At 39.8% G+C, this 21,455-nt stretch overlaps 1 protein-coding gene across 5 annotated transcripts in view; it reads right to left on the bottom strand.

The window, feature by feature from the left end:
* NUP210L (nucleoporin 210 like) overlaps positions 1 to 21,455 on the bottom strand; it is an 87,616-nt gene that overhangs the window by 27,500 nt on the left and 38,661 nt on the right. For 4 of the 5 annotated variants that reach the window (XM_049634925.1, XM_049634928.1, XM_049634926.1 and 1 more), the window contains 10 exons: positions 14,621 to 14,842; positions 13,161 to 13,334; positions 6,137 to 6,329; positions 4,284 to 4,372; positions 3,757 to 3,861; positions 3,352 to 3,453; positions 2,281 to 2,409; positions 1,807 to 1,934; positions 884 to 1,016; positions 162 to 224 (listed from right to left, as the gene is read on the bottom strand). In XM_049634925.1, coding sequence (XP_049490882.1) covers positions 162 to 224; positions 884 to 1,016; positions 1,807 to 1,934; positions 2,281 to 2,409; positions 3,352 to 3,453; positions 3,757 to 3,861; positions 4,284 to 4,372; positions 6,137 to 6,329; positions 13,161 to 13,334; positions 14,621 to 14,842 — 1,338 coding nt within the window. The remainder of the gene's footprint in view (positions 1 to 161; positions 225 to 883; positions 1,017 to 1,806; positions 1,935 to 2,280; positions 2,410 to 3,351; positions 3,454 to 3,756; positions 3,862 to 4,283; positions 4,373 to 6,136; positions 6,330 to 13,160; positions 13,335 to 14,620; positions 14,843 to 21,455) is intronic. The other variant, XM_049634927.1, reaches the window with a different exon arrangement.

Below are 21,455 nucleotides of genomic sequence, written 5' to 3'. Positions count from 1 at the left end.
GGGACAGGAAAGAACTAATTTTGTTCTTTATCAGATCCTGCTGTACTTGGCTGGGAGTAGACAAGAGCAGGCCAATAGGAGGAAGGGTGTGTTTTGTGTTGGAGTGAGGCAGAGTGGGGTGAGAAGAAAGGGTGAATTGTATTTCCTGTCTCTGAGATCACCTGCATCATGTTGGTTGGAATCAGTGTCATTTTCTCTGGAACAAGTCTGAATGGAGGAAACACCTTGAAGAAGAAAAACACAAAGATAACAGGGATGGACTAGAGTCAATTTTGTAACAAATGATCATGCAGCTTATTCTAGGGAAAAAAATCCTATACACAGATGTATTTTACTTCATTTATAAATATAAATTTTATTTACAGTAGCAAAAAATTATAAATGAGAATGCTTAAAAATTATATATCCACTTATCAGAATAAAAGTGGTCATAAGAGAGAATCGTAAAATGCTCTTTCAGGTACCTATCACCCAGCTTCGACAACTACCAATGGCCAACAATGAGCTTTTAATGACCTAAAAAAAATACTTTTGATATAAGATTAGAATGAAAAAAAAACCAGTATGATTCATCCATGTTAAAATAAGCATGGGGAAAAAGTGAAGGAAATACACCAAAATATTAATAATGGTTGCCTCTAAGTAGTGGAATTATAGGTGATTTTCATGCTGTGTATTTTTTGCCTTCCAAATTTTCTACAAGAAGCATATTACTTTTACACAGAAAAACAAAAACCTAAAGTAAATTACATATTGCTTTAAGAGTCAGACAACTATCATTTTCTTCCATCAAGTGATTTTTAACTTGTGCAAACTAAACAGAAAAAGATGAATAAAGGTAAATGAGCTGAGGTATGGATTTTGGATGAGATGGTTTCCTTACCTCAATCTGGCGAGGGGGTGATGTGAATTTCCTCCCCATCTTGTCCCTGGCAACAGCCACAAGTGTGGTTTGCCCAATAGCAACAGCTCGAAGGATATAATTTTCAGAGTATTTATCCTGCTCCTCCATGAGCCTACAAAGACACATGTGTTTTTAGGTAAGAAAGATTTGATTTTTTAAAAATGTTTTTATTTATTTTTGAGAGAGAGAGGGTGTGCGTGAGTGGGGGCAGGGCAGAGAGAGAGAGAGAGACACAGACAGAGGATCCAAAGTTGGGTCCGTGCTGACCGCAGAGAGCCCCATGCGGGGCCTGAACTCACAAACTGTGAGATTATGACCTGAGCTGAAGTCGGACACTTAACCGAGCCACCCGAGAAAGATTTGATTTTAAGAGCAGCCAGTTATGCTTCTTTCTAAGATGCTTTAATTAACATTTTCTGTTCATTTTAACTGTAGTTAGAGGGAACAGCCAGAAAATTAATTTCCAGAGTCAAGACAAAGTTCATGGCAAAGGCAGAAAGCTCCTGAAGGCCAAATATTTACTCCAAGGCTCCAAAGGAATAAGGGCAACGTTGCAAACGCTGGCGAAACTGCAAATCCTAAGCCGCCCTGGATTCTCTGTACTCCCCTTTCACAGAGGGGAGTACCAGCACCTCTGCTTCTAGGGAGATTTCTGAAGGTCCTCTGTCCTGAAGCACCCCAAGGGATATCATCCAAGAAGTTTCATGAGATGGGAGTATTCATGAGATGTGTCGATCTGTCCCACAAAACATATCTGAGAACATGGAAGGGGCACTTTGTACAGAGCTGGATATGGGGAGAGTACGGGCTGAAAGGCCCTGGGACAGAAAAGGAGAGAAGAACACAGGGAGAGCAGGCGCTTGGTGCTCAGCCTGGGGAGGAGGCATTGAGGTGGCACTCACGTCAGGGTGACGATGGCAGAAGCCAACTGCAGTTTAAGCTCCATGTTTCTGAAGTACTTATTTCGGAATGGGCGTTTGGAAGGGCTGAGAGCCCTCACAGTTACTAACACAGTTTTACCTATTTCAACCTAGTTGTTAAAAAAGAAAGGTAATTTTAGTAGGAGTATGTCATTCACCAAGGACAGTCTAATAACTCTTTGAGGGTGACAAAGTGTTTTGTTGCGCTGAATGCTCCCGGTCAGGTTTTGATCAAATGGCCCTAACCCATACGTGCCGGTTTAGCTGCGAGTACTGTTTATCTTACATGTCGGAGCATTGTTCTTTAAGGACAGGTATTTCCATGAACATCCCTGAAGGTCCTGGTGCACACACAGGAGCCACACAGACTACGTGAAGTGAGGCTACAGGGTGAAAACGAGGCCTGCTTCTCTGATGCAACTGCTTCTCTGATGCAACACAGCAAATGTCTCTCACCTTATCGATCAGGTCAAGCTCCAGCTCCTGTATGTCTGACACCCTGAGGTAGGCCACTGCTGGACCCAAGAAAGCTAAGCACAGATCATAGACCTCCAAGGTGAGAAATCCAGGATGTACTGGAACTAACTAGAAGGAAGAAGATGGGAGCTGGGTAAAGAAGCACACGTGCCCTGAGCATAATCAAAACCACTATTTTCACTAAAAGCACGAAATACAACAACTTACTTCCTTTGTGATGGGAACTGAGAGGTCACATTACATGTTTTAGGCACAGCACAATATGCACCCTTAACAAATACTAACTGATAAAGAGCAAAGTTTAAGTTGACTGAATCGAGGCAAAATACAACATACATATCCAGCTTCTTAACTACGAATGGGGAAAGGATTTCATGAAGAGAATCCAGTCCATTTATGCTGAAATCACCAGTGCAACGGGGGCCATGGGGCGGGAGGGAAGCAGTGGGAAGACCTGGTTTTCTGTCCTGTGTTGTGGGTCCTGCCCAGCACAGCACCTGCAAGCAGTGCTGAATCCACCCTCTTAAAAACAAACATTATGACCAAGGTAAGTTACATTCCTTTGAGCTTTTAGAAGGAAAGGAAATATACACTTATGCTAATGTAAGCTATTATTTTTATTACTAAAAGTCAACTAAAAGCAAATGCCTTGGCATACTGACTACAAAGATAGCTTAATATATTGAGTTGTCATATCCTGGCTAAAAACATTGTATTCTCAGGTTATAAAGTCGACAGCACATCTAATTAACCACCCTTTGAAATTTATAGAAACGAACCCTCTTTTAATGAAAATCTTACAATCAGATGTCTCCTATACGGTCTCATTTTAACCAGAAGCAAAAATTGCCCAGCTGGTTGAAGGAAAAAAAAAACAACAACAAAAAAAACCTTGTTTTTGGTTGGCGAATATATGTAGGTTAAAAAAAAGAGGCAAATGTTACTTTTATAACAAGTTCGAGACACACAATGGCATTTTTTCCCAATCATTTTCGTAAGAATGAGCTTTGACCTGAGACTATCAACCTGGGACCTATCTCTAGAACTTACCTGGACAGAGCTTTCTGCTTCCATGTAAGTGATGGTGACAATGTCCTGCTCACTGCTGTTGACCAAAAAATAACCAGATCCTTCCACAAGGCTAAATATTTCCTATGGAAGGATCAGACAAACAATATTCCATTTTATTCGGTTTATAAATAAGCCAAAGAAAGTAATTCCTAGCTACTGAAGGAAGAGTATGAGATTAAAAGATTAAGGTCAATGGACCAAAGACAAACTATGATTATTAAAGTATTACTACCCAAGGTATTACACGTGTGTTACATATGCTTAGCACTGATTTTCAATGTGTAAGGGAGCTTTTTTTTTTTTATTGCCATACATTAACCTTAATAACCTAATACTCTTCCCCTCCAACCAGATCTAATTTCACTAGATCCCTCCAACTTCTACCTTCACATCAGGGTGGTTATAGATGGTGGCGTTCTCAGGCAGTATAGTTACATCATCTACTAGGAGCAGTTCCACGGCCGCAGATCTGGGCGAGTTGGAAAGTTCCTAGAAACACACAGGCACCACAAAGGTGAGTATAAACTTTTAATTCCTCAGCTGACAGAAGATCCCAATGTTCTTTCACATGCCAAAGATAACAGAATCAGAGAGGTGCATAGTTCTCAGAGTTAGTTATAAATGATTTTTAAGTTATAAATAAATGACGTTTAAAGAAAAGCCTTAAATTTCAGTGATTTCCATTTCTTTCCTTTTTTTTTTAAATTTTTTTATTTGAGAGAGAGAGAGTGCACACGAGCAGGGGAGAGGGGCAGAGGGAAAAAGAGAATCTCAGTGCAGAGCCCAACATGGGGCTTGATCCCATGATCCTGGGATCACAACCTGTGCTGAAACCAAAAGTCGGACACCCAACCGACTGACCCACCCAGGTGCCCCTGATTTCTATTTCTAATATAATAGTCTCCACTTACCTTTGGACTTTTATTCTCTGAATAGCCCACAAAATTGACTCCAATGAGTACAGTCCCTTTTAACTGATGTACTTTAAGGACCTGATGACCTGGAGATATAGGAGAAACAATAACATGTAGAACACAAAAATGTCTCCAGAAAACCAAATTTTGCCCTAGTTTTTCCCAAATGATGTTTTATTGCATAGAGGAAAAACTACTTTGTGGGGAAATACACAAGAAACTGAAAACTGAGTTTTTGTGTTGACTCTGCCGCTATATTCCTAAGGGACCCTGAGCAACCACTTTATTTCTCAGCTTCTTTATTATTTAAAAAAATTTTTTTTACAGAAACAGTTTTTATTCTTTTAAGCTTCTTTATTTTGAGAGAGAGAGAGAGAGAGAGAGAGAGAGAGAGATTGAGAGAACAAGTGGGCAAGGGACGAGAGAGAGGGAGAGAGAGAATCCCAAGCAGGTTCTGAGCTATCAGCATAGAGCCTGGTGCAGGGCCCAAACTCACAAAACTGAGATCATGACCTGAGCCGAAACCCAGAGTTGGACAGTTAACCACGGAGTCAGCCAGGCGCCCCTCCTTGCTACCATTTTTTACACTAACTATACCATACTGTTACAGTATTACAGTATTATGGTATTAGAGCATTATAGTATTACATACACTTGAGTACTATGTTTCCACGTTCCCAAGCTCTTAGACTTGTCCTATGGGTAAGTTTCCTGTGGGTGGGGAGAAGGCTGAATCTTTACTTCCCCTTCTCTAGTGTTTCTTATTCCATGAATGGATATACCATCCGTTTAAATGCTCATGCCAGAAATTTAAAGGTTGGCCTTTGTACCCCTTTTTTCTTCACCTTTGGGACTGATCTGTGGTAGACTGCCATATAATTGTGCCTGCTGGTATCCATGCCTTTGAGTAGTTCTCATCCACCTTGACTCTGGTTTTGGCAGCTGACTTGCTTTGGTGAAATGGCAAATGTGATACAAGCAGAGGCTTGAGAAGCAATTACATATGAGGGCTCGCTGGCCTCTCAGGACCTCTGCTTGTTCCTCTGGCCCTTCTGTAGGATTCACTCACTTTATTTGGCTCATTTTTCTGTCTCCTCTTTCTATTGCCCCTGCAATGTTAAGGTCTCAGTGTCAATGTTACTTTCTCAGGTGGCCTTCTCTGTTCTGAACTAGGTTAGGTTCTCCTATTGTAAATCTTAAAGCACCTCATAGCTGCCCATCAAAACACCTAACACAGTTGTAATGTTTGAAGTCTATTAAGGCAGAGGCCGCGACTATCTCACGTACCACTCCACCTTCAGGTGCCTAGCACAGGCCCTTACATTTAATAGCACCCCAGTAAATATTTTCTAATAAATGAATAAAATTTTCATTATTAGGTAAATAATAGGCAATAAATATATTTTAAAAAGTAATTTTACGTTCTTGTGAGAAATACTGCATCCTAGACCCTAGCTTTGCAACCAAGGAAATCTACATTTATGTTTGCTAAAACATACAATAATCAAAGATGAAAGGAGAGGTATGATAAAATCTAAAATAAACTGTCACCAAGGTGCCTGGGTGGCTCAGTCAGTCAAGTGTCCGACTTCGGCTCAGGTCACGATCTCGCGGTCCATGAGTTCGAGCCCCGTGTCGGGCTCTGTGCTGACAGCTCAGAGCCTGGAGCCTGCTTCCGATTCTGTGCCTCCCTCTCTCTCTGCCCCTCCCCCGCTCGTGCTCTGTCTCTCAAAAATAAACAAACATGAAAAAATATATATATAAATAAAATAAACCATCACTCAATGGGAATACTTAGTGCAGAAACATTTAGCAGGTTATGTGAAAGGGTGTGTAAGTCACCATAATACCATGCAGCCGGGTCTGTCCACTGCCATCATCCTTTGCTACCATCTCCACTGAATTATAATCTTCAAAATGAGCTAGTGTTTCATTTGAGGATTTCCATTCTAGCATTAGTGAACTGAAATTATCAAACTTTCTCCTGTGCTGATCAAACACTGCCAGTTCCAAGACTGTGTCCCTCAGGCTTGATACAGGAATCTGCATTAAAAAAATAAAAAAGAAGAAGAAAAGAAAAGCAAGGCGCTTGAGTGGCTTGGTCAATTAAGTGTCTGACTCTTGGTTTCTGCTCAGGTCATGATCTCATGGTTCATGGGTTCAAGCCCCACATTGGTCTCTGTGCTGACAGCATGGAGCCTGCTTGGGATTCTTTCTCTCCCTCTTTCTCTGTGCCTCCCCCACTCACACTCATGCTCTCTCTCAAAATTTAAAAAAAAAGAAATAAAAAAAGGAAAAAAACAACACAGGAGGCAGTAAGATATCCCTGAAGCTAGGGCTCATGTTTCTCCCAATCTATTTTCTTTGACAATTTTCAAACCAACAGATATGATGAAGGAATAGTATAATGAGTACCGAGACACATCTCACCTGGATTCACCATTTGTGTTATCTGTCTCTCCCTCTAATTTCCTACCCTCCAACCAAGTGTGTGTGTCTGGTTTTGGTTTTTTTTTTTTTAATGTTTGTTTATTTTCGAGAGAGAGAGAGAAACAGAGTGTGAACAGGGGAGGCGCAGAGAGAGAGGGAGACACAGAACCTGAAGCAGGCTCCTGGCTCCGAGCTGTCAGCACAAAGCTCAACGCGGGGCCCAAACCCACAAAGCACGAGATTATGACCTGAGCCGAAGTTGGATGCTTAACCAACTGAGCCCACTCAGGTGCCCTTGGGTTATTTTTTGCTAAATGATGTAAATATCATGACGCTTTACCCCTAAGTAATTTAGCATGCATTTTCTAAGAATGCGAATATTCTAAGAAAAACAGTATTAGCACACACAAGAATATTAATTCAGTTTCATCTAATATACAGTCAATATTTATTTTTCCCCAATGTCCCTCAAAGTATCTTCTATACCTGTGTTTTATTTTTGATCTAGATTTGATCTTGATAGATATATATTCTTATGAAACATATATAACATACATCATATTAAAGGATGACTCAACATCATAAAAATTTCAGTTATTCTGAATTTATCTATAAATTTAACATAATACCCACAAATATACCTGGAATTGAGGAAATCTATATCCAACAATTAGCTGACCACAAAGCTAACCTAGCAGAAACTTTGGTGGCCACAGAGGACAAAGAATACAGACATTACCGAACTAGTTCAGAAAAGGTTACTAAACCACTACCACAACAAAAAACAGTAACTACCACAAAACCTATTAAGGGGAACAATATGATTTCAGAATTGCTAGATTATGTTATTTAAAATGTCAACTTTGGGGCGCCTGGGTGGCGCAGTCGGTTGGGCGTCTGACTTCAGCCAGGTCACGATCTCGCGGTCCGTGAGTTCGAGCCCCGCGTCAGGCTCTGGGCTGATGGCTCGGAGCCTGGAGCCTGTTTCCGATTCTGTGTCTCCCTCTCTCTCTGCTCCTCCCCCGTTCATGCTCTGTCTCTCTCTGTCCCAAAAATAAATAAAAAACGTTGAAAAAAATAAAATAAAATAAAATAAAATGTCAACTTTTTGGGGCACCTGGGTGGCTCAGTCAGTTAAGCGTCCGACTTTGGCTCAGGTCATGATCTCATGGTTCGTGGGTTTGAGCCCTGCTTTGGGCTCTGTGTTGACAGCTCAGAACCTGGAGCCTGCTTTGGTTTCTGTGTCTCCCTCTCTCTGCCCCTCTCCTGCTCACACTCTCTCTCTCAAATATAAATAAACATTTAAAAAATATACAAAATGTCAAGTTTTCAACAAAAAATTATTAGAGATGCAAGGAAACAATAAAAGTACAGCCCATATATAGGAAAAAAAGCAGCTGACAGAAACTGTCCCTGCAGATGCTCAGACACTGGACTTACTAGACAAAGAGTTTTTTTTTAATTAAAAAAATTTTTTTTTAATTTAAGAGAGAGAAGGAGAGAGAGAGTGTGCAGGGGGGAGAGGGGCAAAGGGAGAGAGAAACTGCTCTGTGTTCAGTGCAGAGCTCAACGCCTGGCTTGATTCCATGACTCTGGGATCATGACCTGAGCTGATACCAACAGTGAGGTGCTCAACCCTTTGAGCCACCCAGGTGCCCCGAGAAAAAGACTTTTAGTCAACTATTTTGCTCAAAGAACTAAAGAAATTCATGTCTAAATAACTAAAGAAAAGTATGAAAATAATGTCTCATATATAGAGAATAAATAAAAGACCAAAATTAAATTATGAAGTTGAAAAGTGTAATAATTGAAATGAAAATTTCTCTACAGGAACTCAACAGCAGATCTGAACAGCCAGAAGAAAGAATCAGAAAGCTTCAAAATAAATCAAATGAGATGATCTAGTCTGATGAACAGAAGGAAAAAAGAATGAAGAAAAATGAACAGCATCAGAGACTCATAGGACACCACTGAGTGTGTTAACATATGTAAAATGAGAGTCCTAAAAGGAAAAGAGAGAGAAAAAAGAGGAAGAAAGGATATTTGAAGAAACAACGGCTAGAAACTTCCCAAGTTGATGAAAAACATTAAATATCCAAGAAGTGCAAAGAACTCCAGGTAGGATAAATTCAAAGATACATACATCTAGACACATAATAATCAAACTTTCCAAAGTCAAAGAGAAAGACAGAATCATAAAGGCAGAAAGAGAGAGGATTAACACCTAATTTCTTATAAGAAACCACAGAAGCCAATGATGAAAGAAGAAGACTGCCAGCTCAGAATTCTATACTGAGCACAATAATCCTTGAAAAATGAAAGAGAAATTAAGACATTCCTGGATGTAACAAAAACAGAAAGTCTTTGTTGCTTACAGTAGACCTGCCCTACAAGAAAGAAAAGGGGGTCCTTCAGGCTGAAATGAAAGGCAACTAGACAGGAACCTGAATCCCCATGAAGGAATGAATAAAGAGCCTGGTAAAGATAACTACATAGGTAAATATGCAAGACAATATAAACATACTTTTGTTTGTAGTTCTTTTTTTCCTGTCCCATTTAAAAGATAAATGGATAAAGCAATAATTATAAATCTATTTGATGGTCATGCATGTATAAAGACTATGACAATAATAGCACAAACGAAGGAGAAGAAATGGAGTTTAATAGGAACAATGGTTTTGTACACTATTGAAATTAAACTGGTATTATTCCAAACTAGACTGTTAAAGTTTAAGATGTTAAGTGTATACCCTAGGGCAACAACTAATAAAATAACCCCAAGTAATATATTAAAGGAAGGACAAGAGAATTAAAATGTTACACTAGAAATATTTAACACAAAAGAAGGAAGTGAAAGAAGAACAAAAAAGGCGTATGCTAAATAGCAAAATGGTCGATGTAAATCCGACCTAATCAATAATTACATTAAATGTAAATAGATGACACACTCCAATCAAAAGGCAGAGATTAGCAGAATGGATAAAAAAAAACAAAAACAAAACCATGATCCAACTGTATACTGTGATAAGACATACACTTTAGATTCAAAGACACAAAGAAACAAAATATAAAATGAAAAAAAAAAAAAGATATGCTATACAAACAGTAACCAAAAGAGAGCTAGAATGGTTCTACTAGTATCAGAAAAAAAAGACTCGGGGTGCCTGGGTGGCTCAGTTGGTTAAGTGTCCGACTACAGCTTGGGTCATGATCTTGCTATCCTGTGAGTTTGAGCCCTGCGTCAGGTTCTGTGCTGACAGCTCAGAGCCTGGAGCCTGCTCTGGATTCTGTCTCTCCCTTTCTCTGCCTCTCTCCTGCTCACACTCTGTCTCTGTCTCTGTCTCTCTCTCAAAAATGTAATTGAAAATTAAACAAAGAAAAAAGAAAAAAGAAAAAATAGACTTTAAGACAAAAGTTGTCACTAGAGACAAAGAAGGACCTTTTGTAGGGATAAAAGGATGTTTTATAATAAAGAAATGGTTTGGCTTTTGTCCTGAGTTCCTGAGAAGTAACCCCTAAACCCCTGGAATTTCCTGAGTAACAGGAGTATATCCATTATTCATGGTGGGGCTTATGGATCACACCTGACTTTATACTGAGATGATTCAGGATGGGCATTGGTCAGGCCAGAAAAACCAACCATATGACTAGAGGGATGGGGCTTTGAGCTGGCTGACATCAACCCAACTTTCAGGGAGGGAAGGGGAGCTGGAGTGAGTTCAACCACATGGTCAATGATTTAATCAATCATATTTACATAATGAAGCCCCTACACAAATTCTAGACACCAAGCTCAGTGGAGCTTCCTCACTGGTGAACACATCAATGTGTTCCATCTCTGTATCACACACAAACCTGACTCCATGGATAGAGGGCACAGAATCTCTAGATCTGGGACCTTCTCAGACCTCTCCCTATGTGTCTCTTCATCTCACTGGTCCTGATTTCTATCTTTTATAATAAAGCTGTACCTGTGAATCACTCTAACAAATTAATAAACCTGTAGTGGTTGTAGTAATCCCAAAATTTGTAGTCAGTTGGTCAGAAATGTGGGTGGCCTGTGGATACCTGAACCTGTGGCTGGTGTCTGAAGTGAGGACAGTTTTGTTGGGAACTGTACACTTAAAACTATGGAGTGTGAGCCAACTCTAGGCAGTTAGTGTCAGAACTGCATTGTTGTGTTGCAAAAGGTCAATCTACCCAAAAGATATAACCATTATAAATACATACGCACCTAATAACAGAGCCCCAAAAATACATGAAGCAAAACTGACAGAATTTAAGGGAGAAATAGACAATTGAACAATAATAGTTGGAGACTTCAACAGCCCACTTTCAATAATGGTAGAACAACTAGAGAGAAGATCAACAAGGAAACAGAAGACTTGAATAACACCATAAGCTAACTAGACCTAACATATCTGTAGAACACCTCACCCAACACCAGAATATATTCTTCTCAAGTGCACATGAAGTATCCTCCAAGATAGACCTGGTATTCAGCCACAAAACATGTCTGAATACATTTTATAAATAAATACATTTATAAAAAGTCAATATAATATTTATATATAAATTCAAAAGGATTTAAATCATAAAGTATGTTTTCCAACCACAATGGAATTAGAATCCAACTGAAGGAAATTTGGGACATTCACAAATGTGTGGAAATTAACACACACTCCTAAATTAAGGACTGGGTCGAAGAGGAAATAACAAAGTACGCTTATTGTACACTTATTTATTTATTTTTAGTGTTTTATTTTTTTTTTGTTTTTTTTTATTTTTGAGAGAGACAGAGCGCGAGCAGGGGAGAGGGAGGGAGACACAGAATCCAAAGCAGACTCCAGGATCTGAGCTGTCAGCACAGAGCCCGATGCAGGGCTCAAACCCACAAACTGGCAGATTACGACCTGAGCCAAAGTCAGATGCTCAGCTGACTGAGCCACCCAGGCACCACTTGTACACTTTTAAAAGGGTCAGTTTTATGGTATGTATATTATATTTAATTCCAAAAAAATAAATTCTAAAGTATGGAGAAATATGTTTGTAAATTGCTCCTAAATGGTTGCAAGATAAGAAGTTGTACTTTTCCTGCAAATTTTTTGTAAAATTTTTTTAAAGTTTATTTTGAGAGAGAGAGCATAAGCAGCGGAGGGGCAGAGAGAAGGAGAGACAGAATCCCAAGCAGGCTCTGATTCTTCAGCCCAGAGCCCGATGTAGGACTCAAACTCGAGATCATGACCTGAGCCCAGATCAAGAGTTGAACACTTAACCGACTGAGCCACCCAGGCACCCCGCAAATTTTTTATAAATTTAAATTATTTCAAATGAAAAATGTGACACTGAATGACAACTATACAGATAACTTTTATTCTTCTCCATCTAAGTGGATTTTAAAAAAGTAAATCATTTATAAACTTCGAATAATATTTCACATGGAATTTAGTTCTGAAAAAAATGAGTTCCTAACCCTAACATCTCATATTCTTGTTATTTTATAATAAAAAGACAGAATAGTATAAAAGTAAAAAACAAGAGCTTTGGAGTCGGACAGAATGTGCTGCTTTGTAGCTTTATGACTTTGGAGAAGCTACTCAACTCCCAGGAGCCTCGGTTTCTCCATCTCTAAACAGGAATAATTGGTTGTTCTGTTCTCTAAGAAATGACTTCTATTCTCCTATGCTTGGAATTAAAGTCCACCTCACTTAGTTTATAGTCTGATCTTTTAGTTTCAAGGTTAGAAAACTCATTTATTCCTCATTCCCTACTAGCCACGCTATTGCTTATCATTATTCTCCATGGGTCTGGAGTAGAGATAAATTCTATTACTTACCAATAATGCCAATAAAACATCTGTGAGGGAAAGATATTAACCAAACTAACTGGAAGTTTGGAGACATCTCCATTGCTTGTTGCCATAATTATAAGCTGACTATGTACCTATGTACAGTAAGCAAAGTCATTAAGTCATCAAATGTCACTAGGTGTAGCCAATTCTAACCTAGTTTAACCATCTCTTTTCAGACACTATCAGGGAATGAAATGAATAACAAATAAAACAGTCTCCTTAACTTAAAAAAACATTTTTTTTAACATTTATTGATTTTTAAGAGTGAGAGAGATGAGCAGGGGAGGGGGAGAGAGAGAGGGAGACACAGAATCGAAAGCAGGCTCCAGGCTCCGAGCTGCCTGCACAGAGCCTGACGTGGGGCTCGAACTCACGGAGTGCGAGGTCATGACCTGAGCCGAAGTCAGCCGCTCAACCGACTGAGCCACCCAGGCGCCCCCAGTCTCCTTAACTTTAGTAAGACAACAATTGCTTCTCGGCCTTTTGGCTAAGATCAAGTGTAACTTTGATAAGACAAAAGCCATACTTCAGAGCATTTATCTCTAAGGCACAGAATACAAAAGTGCCAAATTAGTTGGCACCACTGTACTCACCAGTTGCTTGTTGTGCTGTGGCAGAGGGCATGGCTGGGCACCAGCTGGCACTTTGTACACTGGGGTTACTGACATGCTGGCAGGGTGGGCACACATGAAGCGTACCTGCACAGCCTCCACAGCTGGACTAGGGTTCAGGATACCTGGGTGATTTCCAATTCGGAATGTCAGAGCCTTTAAGGAAACAGCGGAGCAAGAGGCAACCATGAGTGGACACTCGATGTCAGCTGGGCCAATCTATACACTTTAGAATCGTTCAATCTCCAGTATAGGGTGTCTCCAGACATCATAACCATCATAGTTCTTAATCTATGCACATAGTTCTTGTGCTAAGAGAAACAAGGGTATCACGGAAATTTGTAAGCAAAGGGAACATTAAAAAATCTAATTCTGATCAATCACTTCAGTCTTTTCCTCCACCAAATCTTTTGTTATCAGTTGGTAAAAAGTGGAAAAACTATTCTGTGTTTCAACCTTTCTCTGGTGGAACACCAAATGAGTAACAGACCGTGGAGACAAAAGGTTAGAGGGCTCCAACAGGGGTGATGACTCTGACGCTGACAGCCAGCCACATACACAACAAAGTTCACGAGAGACTTTAGAAAGAAGCACAGTTCTTATTAATTAAAATCACATATCGATTTCTTGTGGGCTGGTTACACAGAGTCATACGCTGAATTCTCAACCCCAGTCAAACTGCAAACCTTTGTTTCTGGTGTTGATAGAAGCAGGGCATAGCTGGGCGGATCCATCACTACCTCTAAAATAATAAAACTAATTGAACTGATAAAAGGCAATATACTATCTTATCTGCATAGATCTAACTGGTTCTTCAAAACTGCTCACCACTCACAATTGCTAATCAATCAAAATTGCTAATAGATGACTTTAACTTTCCCTTCCTTGCATTCTTTGGAGGTGAGGAACCATATAACATCTAGTCTAGACAACCAAGATTTGAATTATAGTGATAAAGTGACTGAAATAAGCTCATGATTACAAAAGAATCTTGAACCATTTAGTGAACTGTCAGAATTATCGAATGAGTAAAATCTTTGAGTACATTTAAAGGATTGCAAAAGTTTTTTTAAAAGGCCTGTAACTGGTAATTAGAATTTTCCTATCTAGTATAAATGAAATCTATTAGAATCTGAAAAGGAAAGGGAGCCCCTGGGTGGCTCTGTTGGTTAAGCATCTGACTCTTGATTTCGGCTGGCTCACGACCTCATGGTTTGAGAGTCTGAGCCCCATGTCAGGCTCTGCACTGATGGTGTGAAGCCTGCTCGAGATGCTCTCCCTCTTTCTATCTCTGCCCCTCCCCCATTCACTCTGTCTCTGAAAAATAAATAAATTAGCATTAAAAAAAAAAGAATCTGAAAAGGAATGGCTAGAAACACAAAAGATTTGTTGGAGTATTAATTGCTAAAAGAAATGTTAGGGAAAACATATTTTCTACTTACTTGTTCCCCTAAATCCAGGCACAGCACCCGGTAGATGTACTGGTTCTGTTTTCGCTTAGCTGGCAGCCGGACTTGTGTTAATTCAATTTTCTCTGTCTTCTCCATGCTCAACTCCAAAAAGAATCGGGAGGGCTCCAAGATCCATGGACACGGGCCCCCTTCAAATACCATTTCCTTTGCAGACCGCCATGTCACCAATGCCACTTCCACAGGGTTTACAGCCTGATGACATTCAAAGAAATTATCCTCGATTGGTCAACTCAACAGTTTTCTCAAGTGAAAAACTCGTAGATTGTTAACTCCCAAACCAGGAGACATGTACATGATGCCTCTCACTTGGAAGCTTCTCAACCCCTGTACTAATTTAGATCCTACCGATATATTCAGGCCTGTGGGTCACTTCACCCATTAATGTCTAATCATTCCAGACCACAACCACTTCCACATCCTCTAAGTTCTTGCAGCATTCATCTGTACTATTCATTTGTACATTAAGTCATCTCCTCAAGCTGTTTATTTAAAAAAAATTTTTTTTTAATGTTTACTTATTTTTGAGAGAGAGACATAGCATGAGTGGGGGAGGGGCAGAGAGGGAGACACAGAATCCCAAGCAGGCTCCAAGCTGTCAGGACAGAGCCCAACGCGGGGCTCGAACTCACGGACCACGAGATCATGACCTGAGCCGAAGTTGGACGCTCAACCGACTGAGCCACCCAGGCACCCCTCCTAATGCTGTTTAAATGTGTCAAATGCTTCATATGTGAGTCTAATAAGTCTTATGCAGGGCACCCAGGTGGCTCAGTAGGTTAAGCATCTGACTGTTGATTTCAGCTCAGGTCATGATCTCATGGTGCATGAGTTCAAGCTCTTTGTTAGGCTCTGTGCTGACAGCTCTGAGCCTACTTCCAATCCTGTCCCCCTCTTTCTTTGCCTCTTCCCCACTTGTGTGTGTGCACGTGTGCTCTCTCTCTCTCTCTCTAAAATAAACATTAAAAAAAATAAAATAATGAAAGAGAATTTATCTCCCTCAGCTGGATTTGATATAATATTGTGCACATAAAAGGTATTGAACAATAGCTGTATAAGCATTTAAAAAATTTTTTTAGGAATTACTATTTTTTTAATGTTTATTTATTTATTTTGAGAGAGAGAAAAATAGCACAAGTAGAGGAGGGGAAGAGAGAGAGAGAGAAAAAAAAAGTCCCAAGCAGGCTCCATGCTGTCAGCGCAGAGCCCGACGTAGGGTTCAAACCCAGAAACTGTGAGATCATGACCTGAGCCAAAATCAAGAGTCAAACAGACACTCCACCAACTGAGCCACCCAGGCACCCCTGTATAGGCATTTAAAATGCATATATATTTTGAGTATAGTTGACACACAATGTTAAATGTGTCAAGAATACAACATAGTGATTCGACATCTCTGTATGTTGTGCTGTGCTCACAAGTGCAGCTACCAGCTGTCACCATATAACATCATTACAGTAGCACCGACTACATTCCCTTAACACTGTGACTTTTATTCCCAGGACTCATTCGTTCAGTAACTAGAAGCCTGTATCTCCCCTCCCCTTCACCCATTTTGCCCAACCCCGACCCCTCCCAGCTAGCAACCACCATCAGTCTGTTCACCGTATTCCTAAGACTGACTGTGCTTTTTGTTTATCTCTTCGTTTTTTAGATTCCACACTAGTGACATTATATGGAATCATTTACCTTTCTCAGTCTGACTTCTTTATTTTACTTAGCATAATACCCTCTAAGTCCATCCATGTTGTCACAAATGGTCTGATCTCATCCTTTATGGCTATGTAATATTCCAGTTTGTGCATGTGTATACTTACCACATCTTCCTTACCCATGCACCTACCGATGGGACACTTGGGCTGCTTCCCTACCCTGGCTGTTGTAAATAATGCTTCAATAAACATAGGGGTGCATGTATCCTCTCAAATTAGTGTTTTCATTTTCTTTGGTTAAATACCTAGTAGTGGAATTACTGGATCATATGGTATTTTTTTTAAAAACATTTATTTTTGAGAGAGCACATGTGCACAAGCAAACAGGGGAGGGGCAGAGAGAGAGGGAGACAGGATCCGAAGCAGGCTCTGTGCTGACAGCAGAGTGCCCGATGCAGGGCTCGAGCTCATGAACTACTAAATCATGACCTGAGCCGACGTCGGATGCTTAACTGAGCCACCCAGGCACCCCATGGTATTTCTATTTTTAGTTGTTTTAAAAAAAATTTTTTTTTACATTTATTTATTCTTGAGAGACAGAGAGAGACTGAGCACAAGTGGGGGATGGGCAGAGAGAGAAGGAGACACAGAATCCGAAGCAGGCTCCAGGCTCTGAGCTGTCAGCACAGAGCCCAAAGCAGGGCTGGAACTCACAAACCGCGAGATCATGACCTGAGCCAAAGTCAGACGCTCAACCGACTGAGCCACCCAGGCGCCCCTTTTTATTTTTAATGTTTGGTTATTTTTGAGAGTGAGAGAGAGAGAGAGAGAGAGAGAGACAGACAGACAGAGAGAGAGAGAGCAAGCATGAGTGGGGGAGGGGCAGAGAGAGAGGGAGACAGGACCTGAAGCAGGCTCTGGGCTGACAGCAGCGAGCCTGATGCAGGGCTTGAACTCATGAACCCGTGAGATCATGACGTGAGCTGAAGTCAGCGCTTAACCGACTGAGCCACCCAGGAGCCCCAGTTCTCTTCTAGGTTTTTTATGGTTTCAGGTCTCATATTTAGGTCTTTAATCCATCTTGAGTTTATTTCTATGCATGGTGAAAGAAGTAGTCCAGTCTCATTCTTTTTCATGTGGCTGTCCAGTTTCCCAACACCATCTGTTGAAGAGACCCTCCTTTCTTCATTGTATATTCTTGCCTCCTTTGTCAAAGATTGACCACACAATCCTGGGTTTACTTTTGGGCTCTCTAGTCTGTTACATTGATCTACATACTACATACCTATTTTTGTGTCAGTACAACACTGTTTGGATTACTACAGCTTTGTAGCATATCTTGAAATCTGGGATTGTGATACTTCCATGCTTTGTTCTTCTTTCTCAGGATTTCTTTGTCTATTCAGGGTCATTTGTATGGTCCCATATAAATTTAGTATTATTTGTTCTGGTTTTGTGAAAAATGCTGTTGGTATTTTGATAGGAATTGTACTGAATCTGTGTAGATTACATGGCTAATACAAACATTTTAATAACATTAATTCTGGGGCAGGGTGCCTGGGTGGCTCAGTTGGTTGAGTGTCTGACTCTTGGCTTTAGCTCAGGTCATGATCTCACAGTTCATGAGTTTGAGCCCCGCGTCGGGCTCCATGCTGATAGTGCGGAGCCTGGTTGGGATTCTCTCTTCAAAATAAATAAACTTTAAAAAATTACATTAATTCTGAGGCACCTGGGTGGTTCGGTCAGTTAAGTGTTCAACTTCAGCTCATGATCTCACGGCTTATGAGTTTGAGCCCCACATTGGATTCTGTGCAGACAGTGCAGAGCCTGCCTTGTATCCTCTGCCTCTCTGTATCTCTCAAAAATAAATAAACATTAAAAATAATAATAATAAGGGGCCCCTGGGTGACTCAGTCAGTTGAGGATCCAACTTCAGCTCAGGTCATGATCTCACGGTTCGTGAATTCAAGCTCCACATTGGGCTCTCTGCTGTCAGTGCAGTGCCCGCTTCAGATCCTCTGTCTCCCTCTCTCACTGCCCCTCCCCTGCACATGCTCTCTCCCTCTCAAAAATAAACAAACATTTAAAAACATTTTAAATTATATCAAATCTACCAATCCACAAGCATGGAACATCTTTCCATCTGTTTGTGTCATCTGCAATTCCTTTCGCCAGTGTTCTATAGTTTTCACAGTACAGGTCTTTTACCTCCTTGGTTAAGTTTATTTCTAGGTATTTTATTCTTTTTGGTGTAACTGTAAATGGTATTATTTTCTTAATTTCCCTTTCTGCTACTTATTAGTGTATAGAAACACCACTGATTTCTGGGCATCAATTTTGGATCCTGCAACTTTACTGAATTCATTTATTACTTAATACTTCTAGTATTTTTTTGGTAGAGTCTTTAGGATTTCCTATGTTTAGTATCATGTCATCTGTGAACAGTGATAGTTTAACTTCTTTGCCAATATAGATGCCACTTATTTCTTGTCTGATTGTATGGCTAGGACTTCCAGTACTATGTTGAATAAAAGTGGTGACAGTGGGCATCCTTGTCCTGTTCCTCATCTTAAAGGAAAAGCTCTCAGTTTTTCACCATTGAGTATGGTGTTAGCTGTGTTTTTTTCATACATCGTCTGTATTATGTTGGCATATGTTATCTCTAAACCCACTTTGTTGAGATTTTTCATCATGAATGCATATTGAGTTTTGTCAAACCCTTTTCCTGCATCTGTTCAGATAATCATGATTTTTTTTTTAAAGTCTATTTCTTTATTTTGAGAGAGAGAGAGCATAAGCAGGGGGAAGGGCAGAGAGAGGGCTAATCCCAAGTAGGCTCCACATAATCAGCGCAGAGCCTGAACTCACAAAACTGTAAGATCATGACCTGAGCCAGAATCAAGAATGGAATACTTAACCAACTGAGTCACTGAGGCACCCTCAAGATAATCATGATTTTTATCATGTGTTTTGTTGATGCAGTGTATCACATTGATTTATGAATACGAAACCATCCTTGCTTTCTTGGAATAAATCCCACTTGTGAGTGATCCTTTTAATCTATTGTTATATGCCCTTTGCTAATATTTTGTTGAGGACTTTAGCAGTTATGTTCATCAGTGCTATTGACCTGTAGTTTTATTTCTTTGTGGTGTCTCTGTCTAGTTTTAGTAGTATGGTAATGTTGGCCTTGTAGGATATATTTGGAAGCTTTCCTCCCTTTTCTATTCTTTGGAATTGTTTGAGAAGAATAACTATAAACTCCTCCTTAAATGTTTGGTAGAATTCACATGTGAACTCATCTGGTCCTAGACTTTTGTCAGTTTTTTGATTACTGATTCAATTTCATTACTAGCAATCATGCTGTTCAGATTTTCTATTTCTTCCTGATTCAGCTCTGGAAGATTATATGTTTCTAAGAATTTATCCATTAAATGGATATTCTATTAAATTAGCAAATAACTTTTGTCCTAAATATATAAAGTAATACATCTATACACTTCATCCTATTTTTCAAAGAACTCTCACTTAAGGGGTACAGTCAAGATTGGTATCCTATTTATAGATGAACAAACTTGTTTTAGGAGAATAAAGTATTATCAAAGTGTAGGTTATTTTCCTGTGCCACACAGTGTCTACAATATTGACTAAGTTGCAAAATGAAGTACAGAGTTGAGCAATCATTCTAAAAATGTAAACAAATCATGTCTTAGTATTTCTTTCCTGAATTAGTCAATCATACTGATAATTGAAATTACTAAAATTAAACATTCCTGTGTCTAGTACTCTCTTAAATAATGTATTTGTAAGTCAATTCAACAAGTATTCATTGATGACTCATTGGGGGATATAGTAATAAAAAGTCAAATGAGGTCCTGCCTCACAGTGGAGCTCACGGTCTGAGAAAGACAGATTTGAAGTTGGTAAAGAGAATAATGAGCATTACAAAAAGGCACACTACAGTGTGCACACAAGCCTCTAATAGGAGAAACAGAATTAGTCAAAGGTTTCACAGAGGGCCTCCTTGAGAAAGCAAGACAAACTATTCCTTTCTCCTAAATATATAGTTCAAAATTAACCAGATCAACTGAATTGAATGTAAATTCCATGTACAAGGACAAATTGAGAACTATACCACGTACTGAAACGTAATATTGATAACAAAGGTAGAACACATGTACTCTTTTAAGAAGGTAAAGGGGAAAATTTATGACCAAAGCACTACACAGAAAAGGGAACCATCAGGGGTGCCTGGGTGGTTCAGTCGGCTGAGCATCTGACTTCGGCTCAGATCACGATCTCATGGTTCATGGGTTCAAGCCCCACATCAGGCTTTGCATTGACAGCATGGATCCTGCTTCAGATTCTCTGTCTCCCTCTCTCTCTGCCCCTCCCCCACTCATGTTCGTCTCTCTCTCTCTCTCTCTCTCTCTCAAAAATAAACTTTAAGGGGTGCCTGGGTGGCTCATTTGGTTAAACATCTGCCTTCAGCTCAGGTCATGACCTCACAGTTCGTTAGTTCAAGCCCCACACCTGGATCTGTGCTGACAGTGCAGAGCCTGCTTGGGATTCCCTCTCTCCCCTCTCTCTCTGCCCCTATCCTGCTTGTGCTACCCCTCTCAAAATAAATTAATTAATTAAAAAAAATAAACACTAAAAAAATTAAAAAAGAAAAGAAAGAAAAGGAAAGCCATCATTTTATTTCCTCTCCTTTAACGATGGTTTTCATCCATGCAGATCTGATTTGTGGAGACTCAATAAATATAAAATAAGGCTAGGAATAATCATAAAATAGAAAACCTAATGAAATGACAATGAACCACAGCCAAGTACTTTCATTTAATTAAGCAAGTAGGAAGATTCATCCACTGAGAACAAATAAATATGTTTGAACCATATGTTTAATACTTATGCTGCATAACGTGCAATAAGCCCAACTTAAAATGCAAAATTACAATTAACAACTTACCTTGCCTCTTTCATTAGTGTTAATTCCCCCCCATTGAGTGTCTCCTTGTCCCAAGAGTCACTGAGTCGGGATGTGTATCTATTAGCAAGAACTTTTAGACATCAGTTGTAGTTCTTGAAGGGATCCACTATGAAAGCATCCCAGGCTCTACATTTGTTTTGAACTGCCACCTGCCGTAGTGTCCCAG

This window comes from Panthera uncia, chromosome F1 (assembly GCF_023721935.1).
Source record: "Panthera uncia isolate 11264 chromosome F1, Puncia_PCG_1.0, whole genome shotgun sequence".
NCBI classification, from domain to species: Eukaryota; Metazoa; Chordata; class Mammalia; order Carnivora; family Felidae; genus Panthera; species Panthera uncia.
This window is presented reverse-complemented; position numbering and strand designations above follow the sequence as displayed.